Source organism: Crinia signifera, chromosome 12, assembly GCF_055691185.1.
Source record: "Crinia signifera chromosome 12, ASM5569118v1, whole genome shotgun sequence".
NCBI lineage: Eukaryota > Metazoa > Chordata > Amphibia > Anura > Myobatrachidae > Crinia > Crinia signifera.
In genome coordinates, this window is record NC_139228.1 from 16,918,474 (window position 1) to 16,940,577 (window position 22,104).

The window sequence follows — 22,104 nt, forward strand, 5'->3', positions numbered from 1 at the left end:
TCTCCTGGACCTATCTCTGGAAGTATGGACTTGATTGATTCCATCTTGAATGGCCTGATGCGCACCTTTTTGTTGAGACGTCTGAGATCCAGAATGGTACGAAAACCTCCGGATGCTTTTTTTATAACAAAAAAACGAGAGTACCACCCTAGAGGCTCTTGTCCTCTTGGTACTACAGTGACCACGCCTTGGGCCATCATCTCTTCCAAACTCAAAAACAAAGCTTCCCTTTCCTCCTTGTCCCTGGGAATAGGGGATTCTACTACCAGATTTCCTGGCCACGTTTTGAACTCTATCTTGTATCCTGACTGGATGATTTCCAAGACCCACCTGTCTGTGGTGGACCTTTGCCAGACCTGATGAAACTTTAACAGTCTGGCACCTACCCTTTGAGGGTCGGCGTCATTGCTGTTCCTTCTTGGAAGGGAATCTATTTTCTCTGCCCCTTTGGGCCCGAAAATTTGCCCTGGATATCCAGGATCCCCTTCTATAGGCCCTGCCAGGCCTATAACTCCTGGCTTCCCTATAATCCTGTGGCTGGTATCTGTTGAACCTACTAGGCACATTCTTCTTGGCAGTTTTGTCCTGGGGCAACCAAACCGACTTGCCCCCAGATATCTTTGTCACCAGATCATCCAGCTGCTTTCCGAACAGGTAATCACCCTGGAACGGAAGAGACATTAACTTGTTCTTTGACTGAACGTCTGCAGCCCATGGCTTCAGCCACAAGGCCCTTCTGATAGCTGCTGTAGTGGCCCCTGCCCTTGCAGCCAGGCGCACTGAGTCCAAAGAGGCCTCACACAAGAACTGTACTGCCAGTTGTATGTCCTGAATCATTTTGATTAACTCAGACCTCTTTATGCCATCCAATATATCAGCCTCAAGCTGCTGACACCAGCCTCTGAGAACTCTGGAGGTCACCGCCATTGCTGCAGCAGGCTTTAATGCCGCCCCTGCTACCAAGTGTTGCCTTTTAAGGCCCAATTCGATCCTCCTTTCCATGGGATCCTTAAAAATGTTTGCGTCCTCTAGTGGAAGCGTAGTCTTCCTGGATATCCTAGAGACCGCTGCATCCACCCTAGGGGCCTCATCCCAGGATGAAACTTGCTCCCTCTCAAATGGATACATTTTTGCAATCCTACTTGATATAGCAATCCTTTTATCTGGGTGTTTCCACTCATCAGCAATCACCCCTTTTAAAGTCTGTGATAATGGAAAAACTTTACTCTTTTTCCTTTTATCTTTAAACAGCAATTCTTGCAAATTAAGATCTTCTGCTGGATCCTCTATGTTCAAAGACTTGTGAATCAGTCCCAATAAGTTATTAATCATGTCTGTACTGAAGTCAGACTCAGACTTGTCCTGCACCTGATCCTCATCATCAATGTCAGGATCTTGATCCAGCACATGCACACTGCCAGCTGCTTCCACTGATTCATCTGAATCACTTAATACAGCATGTTTCCTTTTAGATCTCATTTTGGAAAAATCCTCCTTAGTCATAAAGGTATCTGACAGTGATTTTCTCAGCATATCTACCAGACTGTTCATCTGAACCATAGGTATTTGCAGCGGGGTCTTACAAGCCTCACACAGGCTGCCCACATGCCTCTCAGGCAAAGATTTGTCACAAGAACTGCATTTAGCTTTGTGTGATCTCTTCTGCTTAGCTTCCTTTTCTCTGCTGGTCTCAGACCTACCAACAAAGAATATCACCTAAGTAACAAACACAGTGGTGCCACAACAAAAATAAAAATAAAAAACTAATGACCACCACCATTAAAAAATTATTCCTCTCTTAGGGCTTACCCTGACTTCCTAACAGCCTGCCGGTTTTCCTCCTCCATAATCTCAAGGTGGTGCGCTGAATAGAAGCATATACAACTTTAGCTTATGCAAAAAAACACTGCTCATTCAGTAAGAGAGTACTGCATCCACAATCACCTCTTCAATCCAGCAGGGAAAGAGTTACCGCCTCAGTACTACTCCAACACACCTGCTTCCAAGCAGACAATCCTTTCCACAGAATTCTGACAAAAGCAAAATACAAGGTGCTTACTTCTCTCTCTCTCCCCGCAAGCATTGGTGATGCAGTGGACAACAAAAAATATCAGACTCTCTCACCCGTCCAACCGCGCTCCGTGCAGCAGCGTCCACGCGACCCGGCGTCTTCCGGCTTCTTCCTCCAGCCGGCTACTTGTTATGCACGCGTCATCTCCCGCGTCGCGCACCACCTGACACCCGCCTGTTCTCTACGAAGATTAACACAGGCCAGGAGTTACACTGCAAACGCTATCCCGCGCCGCTTGATAGTGCACTCCTGAGGATGCCGCCGACTCAGCTTACCCCTTTCTGGGTTTGCATGCGGCACAAACTCTGGGACCGGACCCCACCAGCTGCAGCAAAGTCCCCACACCTGAGCAGCGGTATCCAGGCAGCACTTCACAGGGTAAGCCCTTCCAACTACCCGGAAAAGAAAAAAAGACACCGGAGCAGGGAGGTGGAGCCTTCTTATAGGGGCTGGTGTCTTTTTTTCTTTTCCGAAGGACTACCCAGAAGGGAGGAACCCATAGTAATGGCTGCCATGGGGGAAGGTAGAGGAAATCCCAATTTTTGGCATACTGAACGGCGAGTAACTGGGGCTTTTTATAAACTACACTTAAAGGGATTATGGAAATGCTTGAGTAAACAGGAAAGTCTTTTGTCTGTTGTTGAAGGATTCTAGAGTGGGGGTCCCTCAAATGCAGCTGGGTACAGGGGTTAGGTACTAGCAGGGAAGGTTGGGGCAGACTTTGGGGAGGGCAGGGTTAGGCTGCAGGAAGAGAGGGTAAAGGTTACCGGGAATAAGCAGGGGGAAGGCAAGCCTGTTTACCTGATCCCTGTCGGAATTCCCTCTTTCTGGATGCCGAGGTCGGTATTCTAGCTAAACACGCATATACTGTACACTGCCCTGCTTTCCAAGGAGATAACTTTTTGGTTTTGTTACAACTGCTCTAAAAGTATCATTTTTCAAATGGATCTTCCAGGTGCAGTATATCAAGGAATACGCAGGTAAATCTCTGAGGGACTTCACACATTTTTTTTTTTTTTTTGTAGGTTCTGCATTTTACTTGGATGAAAGAGATATTGAATTGCCAAAGATCCCAGTGACCCCAATTGGCTACAATGATGCTGCCAAGTATCTGAGGTATATACCGTATGTCATTTTCTCAGAAGGCCGAGGATTTTCTAGAAATTGGAAGCAGAGGGGAAAAAAACCCACAAAACAAATGTGGACATAATTAGAGTATATCATTTTATACTTTATTGCACCACCATAATCCCAATGGGAAAATGTGCACAATAAATGAAACACACATGGTATTATACCACACTACTCATCATGATCAACACGGAAATCCTTATATGTTTGCTGGCGAGATTTCTTATCTATATTGCTAATATGTGGGGATATTTATCAAGGATAACATTTACAGTTATAAAGCACCACCCAATCAGCTTCTGTCATTTTCCCCACACTTTAGCATGCGGAGCGGCCTTGTCCTGTGCTGGGCAGATTCCTGAATTCTAGCGCAGGGCATTGTAGTTGAAACTACAACTCACTCTGAATCAGACCCAGGGAACGGTAGTCAGTTTCAGACTGATCCCTTGCACCGCGCATGGAGCTGTAGACATAAGAACAGTGGGAACGGCTTCCTGCTAAAAGCAGCATGGATCATGCATGGACACTACAGAAACTTGTATTTGCATAAGGTAGTCAATCGAGCTCCTTCTACATCATGCAAACAGGCCCACGGCATCCAACCAGCCCATGCAATTGCACCACTTTGCACTGGAGAGGGAAAAGTTAATCAATAGAATTAACATAACTATAGTAGATGTGATCTCGTTACAGGATATGCTACTGTACACACTGTGAAAGAACTATGGTTAGGGCCTCAGTATTATACCCCTTTTATACCAAAAACGCTGGGTCGCACCTGGGTTTTCGATCCCCGCTTCAAGCCGGGTGTGACCCGGCGTTTGCTCCCTTTTAAACCGCTGCATCCCCCAGCCGCTGTTTGGAGATAACGTCATCTCCAAGCGCCGATCGCCGCCGGCGGGACCCGGACCGCTGCGCTGGGGACAAGCCCAGCACTAAGGTAATCTGCTGGGCTGCCCCCAGCCCCGTGCACCCCCCCCCCCCCCCCAGGTCTCGTCCGGGAGGTGAATGGATGCCGCACACAGGCATCCATTCACCTCCTCTGCTGCCTCCGCTGCTGTCTGCAGAGTATAGCAGAGTATAGGTCAGGACCTGGGTAGAAGTCCCGTGTAAAGGGACATGGCGTGACCCATTTACACCGTCGCTGACCCGGGTTTTTGCGGCGGTTTAAAAGGGGTATTAGAATGCCTTGGTTATGCAGAATTACAGAGGCTTTTAGCAAATGCACTGTGCGAGGGGTGCAGAGATCTTCTCCAAATCCCCACCGATTGGCTGGTACTTTATCACTCTCCATGTTATCACTATTTAAGGCTTAAATACATTTGTCCAAAGACACACAAGTTAGAAGCACGTATGCCAGAGGAACGGGAATGGGTCGACCCATTTTAGGGTGACATGCATGGGGTCGACCACTGAAGATGAACAGGGCTTAGGTCTACACCTAAAATAGGTTGACATGGCTAAGGTCGACAACGGCAAGATCAACAGTCAAAATTTTGACATGAGTTTTTGTTTCAAATGTCAACATAGCCGACATGGATACAGTCATAGTGTACTGCTGCGCTCGCCATGCTTTTGGTACGATGCTTTGCTGGACTCGGCACACTATTCTCCCACCACACCGTAGTGTTACCGTAATAGGGCATGAAATACCGCCTGTCGGCACATGGCTAATAAAAAAAGTGAAAAAAACAACAACTCATGTTGACCTTTTGACTGTTGTCCTATTTCCGGTGTCTAACTAAGCGCCGTCGACCTTCAGTTGTCAACCTAAATATCCCAGAGGAACCCATCCAGCCAATAGTAATCACTAACGTTTTTGTCATTTACATACATTATTCATTTTTAAATACATTTCTGGATTTTTTTTAATATTATTTCACCACATAATTATCCCTATTCCCAAATTATTACGTTTTACATTTTTGGTAACATTTACAACACTGATTAAAGTGAGCCTAGTAGTGCGCTTTTTGACAAAGATGTAAAATGTGACCCCTCTGCCAGGCCCCAGGTGCTAGTAAGCTCTAGAGCAGGGGTAGCCAACTCCAGTCCTCGAGAGCTACCAACAGTTAATGTTTTCCAAGTCTCCTCACAGAATCACAAGTGAAATAATTAGCTCCACCTGTGAATTTTAAAAAAATGTCTCAGTCAGTAATGAGTGCACCTGTGTACCTGGGTGAGCTGGAAAATGTGAACTGTTGGTAGCTCTCGAGGACCGGAGTTGGCTACCCCTGATCTAGAGCAGTGCTACAGTCTTCTGTGCAATTCCCAAAAAATGTGCAGCAGCTATTTTCCCGCCAATTCACCTACTGCGCATGAGAGGCTGCTGTAGCAGATACTGGAGACTACTGAAGAAATAGGGGCAGGAGGTTGAATGTGGGCCCCCTTAGACCCCAGGGGCCCATTATAAATATGCCAATGGCTGTGAGCCTTCACTGTATCTCATTGGAAATATTTGTTAGGTGTTATATTTATTGAGTATTCTGTTCTAGTAAGATGTCTGGGATGGTGGCACCAATCCAATGGCAAGGGAAGCTGAACTTCACATACAGGGTCGGACCAGGTCTTGCATCGCCATTTGAGAAAAGGTAATGAGATTTAAAAGATTGCGTTAGATCTGACCTCTTATACCACTGTCAGACTGAAGCTCAGGCTTCTGCTTATCTCTGTGTTATTGAGCAGGGTTTGTACCCTGAAGATGTTTCAGTCTATAATAGCCAATGGAATACTTTAACATGGATTTTATATATGTATCCCCTCAGAGATGGCCACACACGCGGTAAGCCCATCGTCTCATGCCATCTCTCCTCTTGCTTCCATACAGTGGCCCTTATTCTGATTGACGCGGACTTTACCGCATTCTTACGGATCGCGTCTTTTCGGCGTCTGCGCATGCGTGGAGAACGCAACGCGCATGTGCCACGCCTTGACTCGGTACCAGTTCGGCCAGATCCCGTCCAGAACTGTTCACCGCTATCATTCGGGAAATAGGGGCGTATTATGGGCGTCATGCGGAATGACACATGGGCGTAGTTTCAAAGTGGGCAAAACGGGGAGGAAACATGGGCGGACACGGGGGAGTACACTTATGTTGGGGGGCGTACATTCGGAAACCACTCCGAATGCACGCGATCAAAAAGGGCAGAAATGTGCGGTGTCCACAAGTGTACTATTGCTTTGCGGACACCACTCGTTCATGCGCTAGGCGAACGTACGCCTAATGACTACAACCATTAACACCTGAACCCAATAGAATCTACTCCTTTACTCATTACTCACTAATAGGCCGCTTGTCAGTGCTTTAATTGAAACCATTGCTGCTTCAAGGAACCCTTCCTAAACACCCACATATCCTGTACTTGTCAGACACTTTAAAACTGCTAACAATGGACATGACAGAATATTAATACTAGCAATACACATGTGTATTTGACATGTACTCATGAAACCACACACATTGATTCCAATTCCAAATAAGCTGTTTTTTATGAGGATAGGTAATTGAATAAGTGGGTCATGTGATGTATTGCAGAAGATACTTCATAGTGGGTTGTTTGGCGTAAATACTCCGCTTACGTGCGGTAGCACCGCTTGGCTCCCGTTCGGATGCGGTATTCCCGAGCATACTCTGTAATACTCTGTAATACCGTGCCGAATCGGAGTGTTTCTCCCGCACACGCATGCTTTGTATGTCGTCCGTAAACACGCCCTGTTCTTAAAGAGTGAGTCCGTCCGAATGCGGAGGACACGTGGGCGTTTCTACGGACGATGGCCGCACGCGGCAAAACACCGTGGCGTGCGGACCGCACCGTAAGAATGCGGGAATATCCGCACCGATCAGAATAAGGGCCAGGGAATGGCTGCAGCACTCTGATTGGTGGATAGCTCCAGCCATCCACCAATCAGGAGCAGGATCGTGTATGATTCACACTCTGAGGGACCAAGCAGCATTTTCTACTGCCTCCCAAGGAGCTCAGGAGGTAGATGCCCACAACCCAGTCTGCCCCTAGAATTGGGGGGCTTGGGAAGTTGCCCATTGAGCCCGTATGTTAGGATGTCCCTGGAACCGGACAAGAACTTATTGGTAATTTCCCAGGAAAACATTAACTTTCGTGGTAGCAATTGATGCGAAAACTCTTTATTGCATCTGCATTAAAATTAAAAATGCAGATGGTGAAAAAATATGGCGGCTCATTTTGTATTTTTTTTTTTAAGTTGCACTAAGTATATTTAGATTACTTTATTAATATTACTGTGGTTGTCTGTTTATAAAGTGCTTATCTAATGCACAGCCCTATTAATTGAGATGATATTACCAACCAGTTATATGGACAGACATGTACTCTACTAATGTGTCCATCCATGTCCCCTATGCCTCACTTACTGTAAGCAAAAAATCATTGCCTGTTTATTAGTATCATAATCCTCTCAATAACTATATACTGGCACTTAATAAAGGATATAAATGATAATAGCTCTGCCAGAAATACATTCTAAATAAGCATATCATTTTACCCTATCCAATATTTTTCCCTTTTTCAGCTTAGGTTTATAACATTTATGATGAGCATGTGTATAGATAGATAACGGGCTTATGCTGGCCACACATCAGACCAACTTTCCTCCAACCAGTTGCTTGGATGGAATAAAAATCTGGTACTGGATGGGAACAAAGGACAATCAGGAATGTGCTCACAAACCCAGGAAATGGACAAAAATATTCAGTGAATTGTTTATATCAAACAGGTTCAACTACAGTACCGTGTGTGAGGGACAGCGTTTGTCCTTTTTCAGATTTTGGGAGCAAATTTTCGGAAGTAATTATTACATTTGCTCCCATCCAGTACCATAATTTTATTCCATCCAAGCAACTAGTTGGATGGTTGGAGGAAAGTTGGTCTGATGTGGGCGGCTGCCATTGCAGTAAATTAAACTTTGCCTTAACAGTAGTTAGCTCGCATCCCCCACAATTGAATTACACCTTAATATACATAGATATGTCAAAACCACCCACTACTACAAATTCTGCGAATGCCACTGCCCCCATCCTCTTTTTCCGCCTTCTATCCTCATGGTACACCCACTCCATGTGCCAACAGAGTCTTAATTCAATGGGCAACACACCTATTTCAGAGTGCCGACAGAACCCCAAGGTCATTGTCAATGTCAATCTGAAATAAATAAAGTTGATTTTGTTTAATCTCATTGCCATCTGCTCCTTTCTCTCCTCTCTATCTATGGGGGCGATTCAGACCAGATATATTGCTATAGTTTGTATGAGGAAGGGGGGCCCCAAATTGGTGTCTTGCCACAGTCCTAATGAGGTCAAAATTCGCCTCTCCTTACAGTGAGCACACAAATGTAAGGTGCAGCCATCTCTAGCTACTGTCATGTTATTGTTTTACTCAGTAACCAATTCTTTACTTATTCTTTTACATATTACAGTACCTGTGGATAATTTACAGCAAAAGGTTTTGAAACATAAATATCAAGATGGTTTTAGACGAGTGCTCTCATACTAGACTACAGGCTGTTGCAGACCTTAAGGTGGCCATACACACGCAGATTTATCTGCAGATCTGTCTGGTTGGAACAAACACATGGTTATGGATGAGCGCAAATGACAGTTGACCATTTGCTTGGAAATGCTGACAAACTGTCACTCATCCATAACCAGGTTTTTGTTCCAACCAGCCAGATCTGAAGATAAATCTTACTAGTGTATGGGCACCTTTACTGTGTCTTACAGGTCAGGGTAGCGATAACAGAACACTGCTTCATTAAAGCATTTTTCCAAACACACCTATACAACCTTTACGGCTTAATGGGCCCAATAAAGCCAAATATAATAAGTGCTAAGTACACAACTACATATTTTTTAAAATAAATTGCAGAGATAACTGTAATAAGGGACAATAATGGTTCTGGTTGGCCAGTGTATTTGTTTTAGGCTCCAATGGGTGTTCAATGGTTTCTGGCCCAAAATACTTAATTCGTTCGCTGAAAACATCTATGACCAATATTTTATGCATTGTGCAAAAAGCAGTAACGATACTAAGCATGACATACATCAAATGTAGTTAAACTAGATTTGTCTTTAGGTACGTACACAGCTCGTCACTTCCCGGCCGTTCTCGGCAGAACGAGCCCGACAGCTAGTGAAGTCGGGCTCGTTCTGCCGAGAAACCCTGCTCAATGCTGTCGGGGAAGACAGCATTGAATAGGGCCCGGCGAGCATCTCCCCGATGGGAGATGCTCGCCGGGGATTGAATATCCCCGCAACTTGCGGCCACGCCCCCTTTTCGCTCCCCGGCAGGTGGGACATTGAATCCCGCCTGCATGTTCTCGGTCCAGCTGACCGAGAATGGGACTGGGTCACGCCGGTCGAACAAGCTCGACTGCCGTGAACCTCAGATTGAATACCCCCGTAGAGTATTTTGTAGCACAGAAAATACACTGAATAACCATTGAAGTAAAAATACATATACAGTATTGTATTGAATGAAAAAAATGCAAAAATGAATGAGAAGTAGATAAAGGTAAGTAAGGGGAGGAGGTGGAGCGTTATTATACATGTTTTCAGAAGACCTGATAAAGCATTGGTACAGTAAAGGCCCCCATACACTAGGCGATTTTGGTCAGATTTCAGCCAGATCAGTCGGATCTGGCCAAAATCGGCTAGTTTTGATGTCCCCTCAGATCCGATGCGCGGTCCCGTGCGCATCGGATCTGCGTCGGGTGGTCTGATCTGCTGCACGTCCGACCACTCGACTTGGGACCTAGTGGGGCGGCGAGGCGGTAGAGGGAGCAGGGGGGGCTGGGGACGCTGCGGGGGACACAGGCGGCATAGAGCCGGGCAGGGGGAGCCGGCGGGAGCTGTCAGTATTGAATAAAAAAAAAAAGCCCATACAATGCATGGGCGGCCTGTGATTGGCTGAGCGCTCTCTCAGCCAGTCAGCAATTGGCTGAGAGAGCGCTCAGCCAATCACAGGCTGCCCATTTATTGTATAGGCTTTTTTTTTCTAGCACTGACAGCTCCCGGCTCCCTCTGCCCGGCTTTATGCCGCCTGTGTCCTCCGCAGCGTCTGTGTCCCCCGCAGCGTCCCCAGCCCCCCTGCTCCCACCAGCAGCCCTGCTCTGTAGCCCCCCCCCCCCCCCCCCCCCTGCTCCCGGGTTTTTTACATGTGATAAAATCGAGACGATTTATCACATGTAAAAAATGGCACATCAAGTGCCAATCTAATCAAGCTCCCCCGGGGAGCAGCCGGGGAAGCTCAGGGGGAAGTCGGGGGCGACTTGTCCTAAGGACAAGTCGCCCTAGTGTATGGGGGCCTTTAGACCTTTATCTTAAGAGTCACTTTCTCAAGGTAATTCCACTCACGCGTTGGAGTTCTCTGAGAAGGTCAAGCCTAGCTGCTGGGAGTGGGCAGTCTGTCAAGAGGGGGATTTTCAATAGGATCCATTAATTGGTCAGCAAGCAATAGGTTGACCATTATTGGTCAACAAGTCGACAAATGAAAAAGGTAAACGTTAACAAATTGTTGACACAAGCATCCTGTCAACGGTCAATACATGAAAATATTGACCTGCGTTTTTTGTTTTTTTTTTTAAATGGACTTTTTTTTACATCACGATCCAAGTGATCATAGAGTTTGGTTATAACAATGTTGGATGGTGAGTGCAGCGAGCCATGCGAGGGGATGCGGCACACATATACATTGTCCATGTCGCCAGATGTCATCAGACACCAGTAAAAAAAAAAAAAAAGTGAAAAATTAATTTGTGTTGACTTGACTATTTCCATGTCAACATTTTGCTTGTGTCGACCTGTTGTCAGTGGTGACTTAGTTCATAGATTGACACATGAAAAAGGTCAACATGGGCTAATGATTCACAACATTTCTACTCACGTCAGTAAAGTGCAAACCTGATGCAATTGGGATTATTTGTGGTCTGCGCATGTATTTCAGTCGCACTGCACATGTAGGGTGATAGTCTTGTGACCGTGGTTGCAGAGGGGATATAGTGGCTGACAGGCGCGGTTTGTGGGTAGTAATGGCCGGGGGAATGGCAGCAAAAACAGTCTTGTTGCCAGAGCCAAATTAAGGTCTAAATGGGACTGGAGCTGAATGATCAAGGGCCTATTATGCGCAATAATAGGGGTTGTGGCCAACACCTTATAATGTGGGGGGCGTGACCAGTGTTCTGTTTGGGTGGTCTGCTCATGGATGTGTCTCTATTTGTGTAAATACTTTCAACTAATTTATATAATTTATATATATATATACCTGGAAAATGCAGGGGGCTGGCATAATAAAAATGCAGGGAGATATATTGGCGGGTGCACCCGCAGGAAGCCGATGTCCTAAGATACTTGTGGGGTGAGGCGGCACTCCAGTCATAAAAAATACTGAAAGCCGAAACTTGGTAGACAGTATGTCAGCACCTTTTATGTGGTAACCTAAGTTTACCACACCATATACCCCTTATACAAATCATGCAACACAATAGTAACCCCTTATACTGTACTTTCTTCTTACACATTATGCCACATGGAATGAGACAAAATTCACACGATTACACACAGATTGAGTCAAAATTCACATTATGCCACACAGATTAAGGCAAACTTCACATTTTGCCACATGGATTGAGCCAAAATACACACTATACCAGGCATGTCCAAACAGTGGCCCTCCAGCTGTTGTGAAACTACATGTCCCAGCATGCCTTGACATAGTTTTAGCATTCCCCAATTGCAAAACTGTGGCAATGCATGATGGGACTTGTAGTTTCACAGCTGGAGGGCCATAGTTTGGACATGCCTGCACTATACCAAACAGATTGAGCAATAATGCACAATATGCTTCATAAATAGGGGCATTGCGCGCCAAAGGCTCATATTAAAAATTTACACCATAATGCCCATTACATGTTAAGTCTCACACCATAATCTCCATTACGTATTATGCCAAACACCATAATGCCTATTAAAAAGTATGCTACATAAGTGTTGCTTACCTACATGTTCATTGCCAGGGGTTCCATGTTCGTTGCCATGTGGGATTACATGCTCATTGCCAAGGGGGAATACATGCTCGCGGTAACTGGGGCACAGTCGCCGCTGGGAAGAAATGACAGCCATTAACAGCCGGGCAGAGAGCAGGGGGCTGCCCGGCTGTATTCAGAGCACTGCATGTCCCGGCTATTTGAAATAATACCCCTTTCATACCAGAAAATGCAGGGAATATGGTCCCAGGATCATGCAGGGACATTCTCGGACTGGCCCCTTTTACACCAGCCTAGTCCCTGCATTTTCTGGTGTGAGGGGAGAGAAAACCACCCCCGCCCCCTTTAAACAACCAGCTATATCTTCAGAACCAACTGACCCATTTACATGTAACCTTCGAATGATTTTGGTCCTGTGAAACTGGGCCGTTTGGTTCCAGAGAAATCTGCCCTCAAACAACAAAAAACATCCGTGAAATTACATTTCAGAAATGAAAAAAAAAAAAAAATAGTTTTACCTGCAATATCTCTAGAACCAATGAACCAGATATCAGATTGAAGGCCTAGCGATTTGGATTTGGGTTCGACTGAGATCAACCTCGAGTTTCTGTGATGCTGTAGGGGGAACTGGCAGCCGTTGGAACTGGGTGAAGGTCGGAATTAGCGGGTCCCATGTTATCCTATGGGGAAAACGTTCCAGGTTTGCCTGGCAGTATCTCTGGTTTCCGGGGGCCTATTTGGAGAGTGGGCATGGAGCTATAGCTCCATCAGGCCCATTGTTAATCCGGCTCTGCTTGTTGCAACTGTTACTGCTTGCAGCTACAACCATGTGTAGGCAGTAGCAATGTCTCCAACATCTTCCCGCTGTGCAGGCCACAGGGATATTCAGATGATCTTTGCCTGAATAGTGGCCAGTGGTTGCACCTTTGTATACAATGGGCAGGATTCAGATGTGGTTGTTCTAGCGCAGGCATGTCCAAACTGTGGCCCTCCAGCTGTTGTGGAACTACACATCCCAGCATGCCTTGCCATAGTTTTATCATTAACTAATAGCAAAACTGTGGCAAGGCATGATGGGACTTGTAGTTTCACAACAGCTGGAGGGCCATAGTTTGGACATGCCTATTCTAGCGGTTGCTGTTGCTATAATGCGTTTGTGATTACATGGGTAGGAGCTAACATAAACACAGGGACAAGTAGCAAGTAAGACCACAACTGCTATTTTATACACGCCCAGAAAACGATGTCTGACACGCCTTCATTTATCCAACCGCTCCCCAGTACCACCCCCAAACGCAGTCTACCTGTCACTCTCTTTGTGACCAATCTCTTTTTGCAAGTTGCATTTGCAGGAATGAAAAACTTGAGTACAATTGTGTAATCTGAATTAAGCCCAATTCAATGACAATCCCTGTTGCTGCAAAATTTGCACAGAGGCTGCGCACAGATTCACGGGATGCAGTTAAAATCCCGGCGTTCAGAATCCCGACGCCGGAATCCCGACCGCCGAAATGCCGACACATTCTCCCTCCTGGGGTGTCCACGACACCCCTGGAGGGAGAATAAATTAGTGGGCCGAGCGTAGCGAGGCACCGGGCCCGCAAGGGGGGGCGATCCACGTCCCCCCCTTGTCGGCATTTCGGCTGTCGGGATTCCGGCGTCGGGATTCTATACTGAATCCAGATTCACAGCTACAACTATTAACTATGTACAGCTCTAAATCAGGATAGTTATTCATTATTTGAACATGTATCTGAAAGTTATTTCACAACATTAATATACATTCAATTAATAATAACGAGGAGAGAGAGAGCGAGAGCGAGAGATTAAAAAAAAATAATAATAATTGTATAGGTTCATATCATATCAGTGTGATATGTGCAGTTCTGCTGATAAAAGGAACACTCTTTAAGAAAACCCCTAACAAATACAGATACCCAATCACCTGGTTGTGTGGCTGATCAAATCTAGGATAAATGTGGCTTGAAGTCAGACAGCTATGGAACCTGTGTAATACTGGGGTGTTCCAGTTTACAAATTTGTATACTAATATATATTTTACACACACGTGCATTTTATACCTACTAAGCACTAGAAGACTATTATGAGACTATGAACCATACATACATACATACATACGAAGAATGCAAAAATTATAGTGTTAAGTGGACCTTCGTGACCAGTAAATGGAAGTGAATCAAACCCACATAACAAACTATATGGTTGCAAAAAGCTGAGTGATTAACATATTTTCAATATAAAACATCAGAGAACATGAAACTGTATCACTACTTAGAACACACTGTATACATACACTTACTCTGTGATGTGCTGGCATGAACCATTAATAAAAACCAGAGATTCTCAAGCTCAGTCTGCAGTTCCCACAAACAGTGCATGTTTCCAGGTCACCTCACAGAATCACAGGTGTGATAATTAGCTCCAACTGTTTCAGTGACTAATTATTACACCTGTGCATCTGCCAGGTTATCCGGAAACTGTGGACTGGGATCCTGAGGACTGGGTTGGAGAACCACAAAGAATAACACTACTCCAAGCTGGCCAATCACACACCTGCGTGTATACACACCCTTCATTCCAGGAGAGACCAAACAAAATGCTCTGTTCCTGGACTTCCCTCTTAATGGATGATTGTCCTCACCACTTTTAAACAGGCTTATTGATAAGAAGGGTGTTTCACCACAGGTGATAGTAATGGTAAATTAAGAGGAAAGTCCAGGAATAGAGCATTGTGTCCCTTAGGCCACGCAGCAGCCCATAGAGAGGCATCGTGGAGGGAGGGAAAACCTCTCAAATGGGACTGCCTTGGGTGACTGGCAGGTCGGACTTCCAATAGAAAGTCACTGCCAGTCACAGTGAAGCCCGCGCAGACTGCATCTGGCTTCTCACAGTGGCAGATTTTACCTGGGGGGCTGCAGCCCCACAGCCCATAGAAAAAAAACTGCCACTGGTCATTAGGTCAACACATATTAAGGTCGACATAAACTACATTATGTATGTCAACCATTGTAGATAAACAGGCCTTAGGTCAAAGACAAAAGGTTGACATGCCAAAGGTAGACAGGGTCAAACCAGAAGGTCACCAGTCAAAAGGTCAACATGGGGATTTTACGCATTTTTTTGAGCCGACGTGCCGACAGGCGGTATTTCATGCCCTACCATCCACTAAGGCAGTGGTTCCCAACCCTGGTCCTCAAGTACCCCCAACTGCATGTTTTGCAGGTCTCCACACAGAATCACAAGTGACATAATTAGCTCCACCTGTGGATCTTTAAAACGTGTCTGAATAATAAGTGCACCTGCCGGGTGACCTGGAAAACATGCACTGTTGGGGGTACTTGAGGACCAGGGTTGGGAACCACTGCACTAAGGTGTGGAGGTAGAATATAATAGTGTGCCCGAAGCATGATGAGTGCAGCGTTGGGCCGATACTGTGTCCATGTCGACTATGTTGACATTGGGGCAAAAAAAAAACAGTGGAAGAACCATGTCAACCTTCCCATTGTCGACCTAATGCTTGTATCGACCTTTTGACACTGTCGACTTTAGGCATGTCAACATTTTATCTGTCGATTTTAGGCGTGTCGACCTTCAGTTGTCGACCTAATGTATGTTGTCCTTAGTTTGGGCGATCTACTGATTCATACCCATTGTGAAGGTGTAATACAGGATTTTCCCATGGAACATATACAGTACTGGTTACCATATTAGAAGGATAGAAGAAAGAAGTATAGTTTTGTATTTGATATAAATTAGATATTTTAATGAACAAACTGCCTAGAGTATTGTATATAGTGCAAGAATAGCTGGAAGCAAACTGCTGTTTCTCTGATCCACATGCATTAATTATATCTGCTTAAAACAAAAATTGACATTTCAATTAAAAATGACAGGCTCCAGCCCTGCGGCTCTTTCTGCTCATTTCATAATTATCCCAATGCATTTTGTTCGGTATGAGCAAGATTGGAGTATTTAACAAACATGAGCAATGCATTATGGGGAAGCAAAAAACTGGTGTAGTTGAGCCATCACTTAAAAAGGACGGCGAGGGTCGGGATGCCAGTGGTCGGGTGTCTATAAATACTGTAGCTTGTCAGTGAGTTCCGCGCCCATCGGAAAGGTTCCTGGTGTGTATGGTGACAGCAGATGTCATTGGGCTCTACTGATAGTTACTAGCACAAATACTGACACATTTATATGACTTTCACCTCCCTTAAATCAAGACTCGCGACACCCTGCCACACCTTCCGGAAAGGGGTGTGGCCTAGGGCAAACGCCTCTATTGGCCGCACTGAAAGGGGGAAGTCCAAACTGCTTCCCCCACCACCACCCTTTGACACTGGGTGGGACGTGTACATGTATCTATAGATTGTAAGCTTGCCCTCATACCTCTTTGTCAGTTTGTTACTACCCAGTTTATTGTATCACTGTCCCCTATTGTAAAGCGCAACGGAATTTGCTGCACTATATAAGAAACTGTAAATAAATAAATAAATGGAATATATAAAACAGATAAGGGGTAAATATACTAAAAAACACTTTGTCAAAACTTCTGTTGATTGGTGACTTTGACCAATTGGTTAAAATTGGCAACAGCAATAAATGGTAAACCAGGCTATAAACCAGGCACCCTGATGGAATCTTAAAGGATTAACCTTTTAAGAGCCCATATTGGAATATTGATTGGTGTATCCCATCGGTCACACCATGGAACCTTGCATCAGCCCAATGGCTAGAGCACGGGACTGCCGAAAAACAGCCTCTCTCTCCAGTCCAGTACACACTACAGAGGCACATTGTATTTTTAACATGCTGGAAAGGAGAGTATTTTTTCCAATTCTTTCTTATATTGGTTCGTGGGGTCCATTCGCAATCTCTGGCATGTGGTCTCGTCTTTTAATTGCCTCATGCCTTTCTGTAAATAGTACAGAGATAGCAAAGATTGCATAGCAATCTAATTTTAAATCGAATAGCAAGGGAATCTCACCATGTGTACACACCATCAGTCTATACCACGGGTGTCAAACACAAGGCCCGCGGGCCAAATCCGGCCCGCCAGACCTCGTCATGTGGCCCGCGCAAGGAGATAGCACGCAGGGCAGTGTGTCCCAGCTTCTGCCTAGGCCACCTCCTCTCACCCACCCCACCGCGGCCGCCTTACCTGTTCCTCCACTGTCGGTGGCCATGTTCCTGTAGGCACATATGTATGCGGCTACAGAAACATGGCCGCCGGCCTCCACGGCTACGTGGAGGAGGGCCCGGCCGCCTGTTCCCTCTGATGCCTGGCAGTGACAGACACTGGGTGGGGAAGTCATGACGATGACGCCGCCAGCCTATGCGTCTGTAGAGAAGGAGGAGCAGGCAGGGAAGCTGGACCGGGAGTCGGGGACAGTGTGGCTGCAGCAAGCAGTGAAGAAAAGCTGGAAGCCGCAGCAGCTGCAGGACAGACGGAGAAACAGTAAGTGAGGATGAGGATCACACTCACAACAATAAAAAAATATATATATATCTGCTGTTTCCTGAGGTGTCTCCGTGTATAATAATAATAATGCCATGACACCACAGGCTGCTCCTCCTGTATAATCATTTATGTGTCATGGCATTACTTTTATTATATTATACAGGGGGAGCAGTCTGTGGTGTCATGGCATTATTATTATACAGGGGGAGCAGCCTGTGGTGTCATGGCATTCATTTTATATTATACAGGGGGAGCAGCCTGTGGTGTCATGGCATTGTAATTATACAGGGGGACCTACAGATACAACCGGCCCTTTGAGGGTGACCAAACTGCTGATGCGGCCCCCGATGAATTTGAGTTTGACACCCCTGGTCTATACTTACTTTTATCCTGGACGAAGATGGCCGAAAAGGGGGTGGGCGCTGAAAAACTGCCCAAAGGTGCTTGCTCCGGGGGTTTGCGCATGAAGGACTACACACATGCGCACACTCCCACCATTGGAGACGGGGACGATTTTGGACCTGAATAAACTGTTATGTTCATCTTCCTTAGTTGCCATAAGCAAATAGAATACAGATGTATCTTTGAGCCATATTGCCAACAAATGCCTCTAGCTGGTCAGCGCAAAACCCCAGCCATTTACAAAGGGACCCGTTTCCCTGCATATAAGCTTTTGGTGTACTAGTTGCCATGGAAACAGCTTGAGCAAAAGCATTCTGCCATGGTGATCATTTCATACAGATGTGTGAAGACGTGTCTGCTTGTGTAGTAGTTATAGAAACAACGCGACAACAAGCTAATTAATTAATTAATTAATTCCTATACCATGTTTCCATGGGCATCTGTATCAGATAGGTGCCCTGGAGTATCCAGATGGCAGGTCTTCTCATAATACAAAATGCAAATGTATAAGGTGCCATGTTACAATCAGGGCTGCTGAGAAGGGGAAGAGCGGGTACTAAGTGCCCGGGCCCGGGCTTGCTGGAGGGGCCCGGTAGGGGCCCTGGTCCGACCCCCTCCCCTTCGGTCCCTCCCAGGCAGCAGCAGCACACATGTACAGCATGTGGTGTGCTGACAGCAGGCTCAGCATGAGCGTCTTACTGACAGCATGAAAGTTCATGCTGAGCCTGCTGTCAGTACAGCACATGCTGTAGGAGTGTGCTGGTGAAGGGGTGGGGGGATAATAATACTCCCCTCTCGACTTTAGAGAGTTTTTTCCACTCTCCCGGTAATAATTTTGGGGGCCTGATCTAATCACGGGAGGTGACCACGCCTTCCGTAATTAGGCCATGCCCCCATTTTATTGGGGCCAGGCATACCTCTTGGCTGCCCTGGTTACAATATATTCTTATAGAACTCCATATCTAGCGCAGTTGCAAGGATTATATTGGTTACTTTCTCTACTGCTGCATTCATTGGGAGATGCTATATTAGGCAGACCAGTATATCAAAAAAGTGTAAAACGAAGGGGGGTATTAAATTAGGGCTGATTTTTTGAAAGTGAGGAAATCTGCACTATTCGATGATTTTCGGTTGAATTTACATTCAACCTATTCCAGGGGTGGCCAACCCACGGCTTGCGAGCTGCATTCGCCTCCCACTGCTGCCCGCCGCCCATCCCAGTTCCCGCCCCCCCCCACTGCCGAATCCATATTTCTTCTGAGGGGAGGAGAGCCCGTTCCCGTCCCCCAGTGCCGAATCCATATTTCTTCTGAGGGGAGGAGAGCGCGCATCGCGCATCTCTCCTACCCCTTACTGTGCATCCTTGTGACTGGGCTGTCCCCAAATTAGAGCTTGCGGGCCGGCAGCAAATCAGGAGCCGGCCCGCGAGCTTTGATTGGTGGATGGCCCAGTCACAGAGAAGTGAGGGGGGCAGGAGACGGGACTGTCTGCACGCAGAGAGGCCGCGGCTAAACTCGGCTCGTTGGAAGAGTGTCATCTGGGGGGATACTGAGGCTCTCTGCAGAACCCGAGCAGCAGGAAGCAGACCTGGAGTGAACCAGAGAGAGAGAAGGGGAAGCGTGACTTCCCTGCCAGCAACGTGCAGTGCCAGCTTCCCCCGCAGAGATACCGCACTGCGTGTGCCAGGCGGCGAGGGGGTTAAACAATGGTGCAACAATGGTGAGTGCTGCTGCTGGGAATTTTGAACTGTGGGGGCATAGCAGATTGTGGCACTGTGGGGGCATAGTAGTTTGTGGCACTGTGGGGGCATAGCAGATTGTTGCACTGTGGGGGCATAACGGTTTGTGGCACTGTGGGGGCAAACCAGCTTTTTGGCACTGTGGGGGCATACCAGCTTTCTGGCACCGTGGGGGCATACCCAGCACAGTGGGGGGCATATGTGTATCTGGCACAGCACTATTGGAGGCATATTTGTATCACACCCACCCAAGGGGTCAAAATAGACCACGCCCCTTTTTTGGCACGCATGATGTCGGCTCTTTGGCTTGACTACCGATATTTTTTGGCTCTTTACCTCTGACCGGTTGACCACCCCTGACCTATTCAATTAAAATGGCAATTTTTCTTCTGTCAGAAAAGTCACGAATGGTGAATTACTCGCCAGTCTACATGTTTTAGAGGAAACTATGGGTCTGATTCTAGGCAGCATGTATATTTGCTGTCTAGCGAGCAGGTAAACGGCCCCCTGTCGAGGGAATCCCTGCACTAGCAAGCGACTGGATGTGTATTCTTGCACATCCACTTGCATGCGGCTGCATGGAGAAAAATCATTTGATGGTCGCTGTGTACACACGGTGAGATTTGACATTAGATTTTGACTATATAGTGAAAACCGCATGCAGATCGTATGCAGATCGAACAGGTTTTTTGTGCGCTCCTGTGACAGCACAAATCTAAACCCAGATAGACAGGGCAGCAATGACTATATAGTGCAAATCTAATGCAGATTGTATGAATTGTATGTATATAGTACAGAGATAGCAAAGATTGCATAGCAATCTAATATTAAGTGGAATAGCAAGGGAATCTCACCGTGTGTACACACCATAAAGTCTATACTTACTTTTATCCTGGACGAAGATGGCCGAAAAGGGGGTGGGCACTGATGGCATCGACACGCCGGTGTTCGCAGGGGTATGCCTAGCGTTTTTGTGAGCACGCCCATAAAACACTTGGCGGTCCCATACATCTGCCCCCTATCACTTAGCGTACGCCCCAGCCAGTGTGAAACTCGCTGAAGGCGGTCACTCCAGGGTTTTGCACAAGCAAAAATCCAAAACATCGGACAGGGGAGCGAATCTGGGTCTTTATTCGACAATTTGTGGCCAATGCCGTTTTTGACTTTTTACAAAAGTGAAACCGCATTGGCAGAAAAACCAGCCACAATTGAATACCTCCCTAAGCAGCTGTATAAATGGGTCTTCCCTTTACATACATAGAAAATTATTCTTGAAATTCAAAAACTTTACTAATGCCATCGAAGATATCAATATATTTATGAACATTTATATGGTGCACACAGCAAATATGAGGACCGATTCTAATCCATTCGGTCCCCGACGTGTTCACCTGGTTCTGCCCTGAACATATTCTCATATGCGCATGTGCATGGCTTCTGTGGGGGTGCCTTCGCCGACCTGCAGTTGGTGTTTCGCTCGCTCGCACGGGAGGGGGGTGGTGGCGGGCCCAGGTAAGGCCAAGCCTTTTATGGGCGGCCCCATGCAAACGCTGGGTGTTCCCATGTAAATGGGGCAATGATGGAGTGTCCCATCCTGTCTTTGTCCCGGCACACACAAATATAAGTCAGTCTCCACTGACATATTTGCCAGTCTGGCAGAAATCATTTGATGATCTGGGGGGGGGGGCCTATATTTGCCAGGGCGGCCTCTCTGGGACTCAGTAAGATGCGAGCTTCGCAGCATACCGAGTCAACCAGAAGGAGGGCCTTTGTCCTTCTCTCCAGTTCCTGCCCAAGGGGAGCTTGCTGTCTAAATTACCTTTGTCATGTATACAAATACAAACACTAAACAGCCACATTAAATTCACCCAACTAATATTGTATTGGTTCTCCTAATGGTACCAAGACAGCTCTGATCCATCAAGGCACGTACAGGGATTTTCCACCACATATATTTTATGCCGTCTCCCACTGACAGCAGAATGGGCGATCCCAACACAACGTTTTTACGATATATATAGTAGCTCTTTATTTCAGTGGTTACCCACAAATGAATTTTACACCAGTGGATTCACACAGAACCTCCTACTATACAGTACCTTTTGTTAAGAGCCAAACTCTTCTCTGTGTTTCATATGGAATGGGTGGATACATTTCTCCAAAAAGAAGACCGCACATAAAAATTCTTTCAGATATGGGAGGGTTTTATTGACTCTTTATCAAATGATCTCAAAACACAGATTTACAAATGCTTTCGATCTACTCAGT

General features: G+C 46.2%; 1 protein-coding gene across 1 annotated transcript in view; it reads left to right on the plus strand.

The window, feature by feature from the left end:
- LOC146050488 (putative N-acetylated-alpha-linked acidic dipeptidase) overlaps positions 1–22,104 on the plus strand; it is a 96,278-nt gene that overhangs the window by 20,559 nt on the left and 53,615 nt on the right. Inside the window, exons 5-6 of the mRNA XM_083167531.1 lie at positions 3,097–3,187; positions 5,698–5,793. Coding sequence (XP_083023657.1) covers positions 3,097–3,187; positions 5,698–5,793 — 187 coding nt within the window. The remainder of the gene's footprint in view (positions 1–3,096; positions 3,188–5,697; positions 5,794–22,104) is intronic.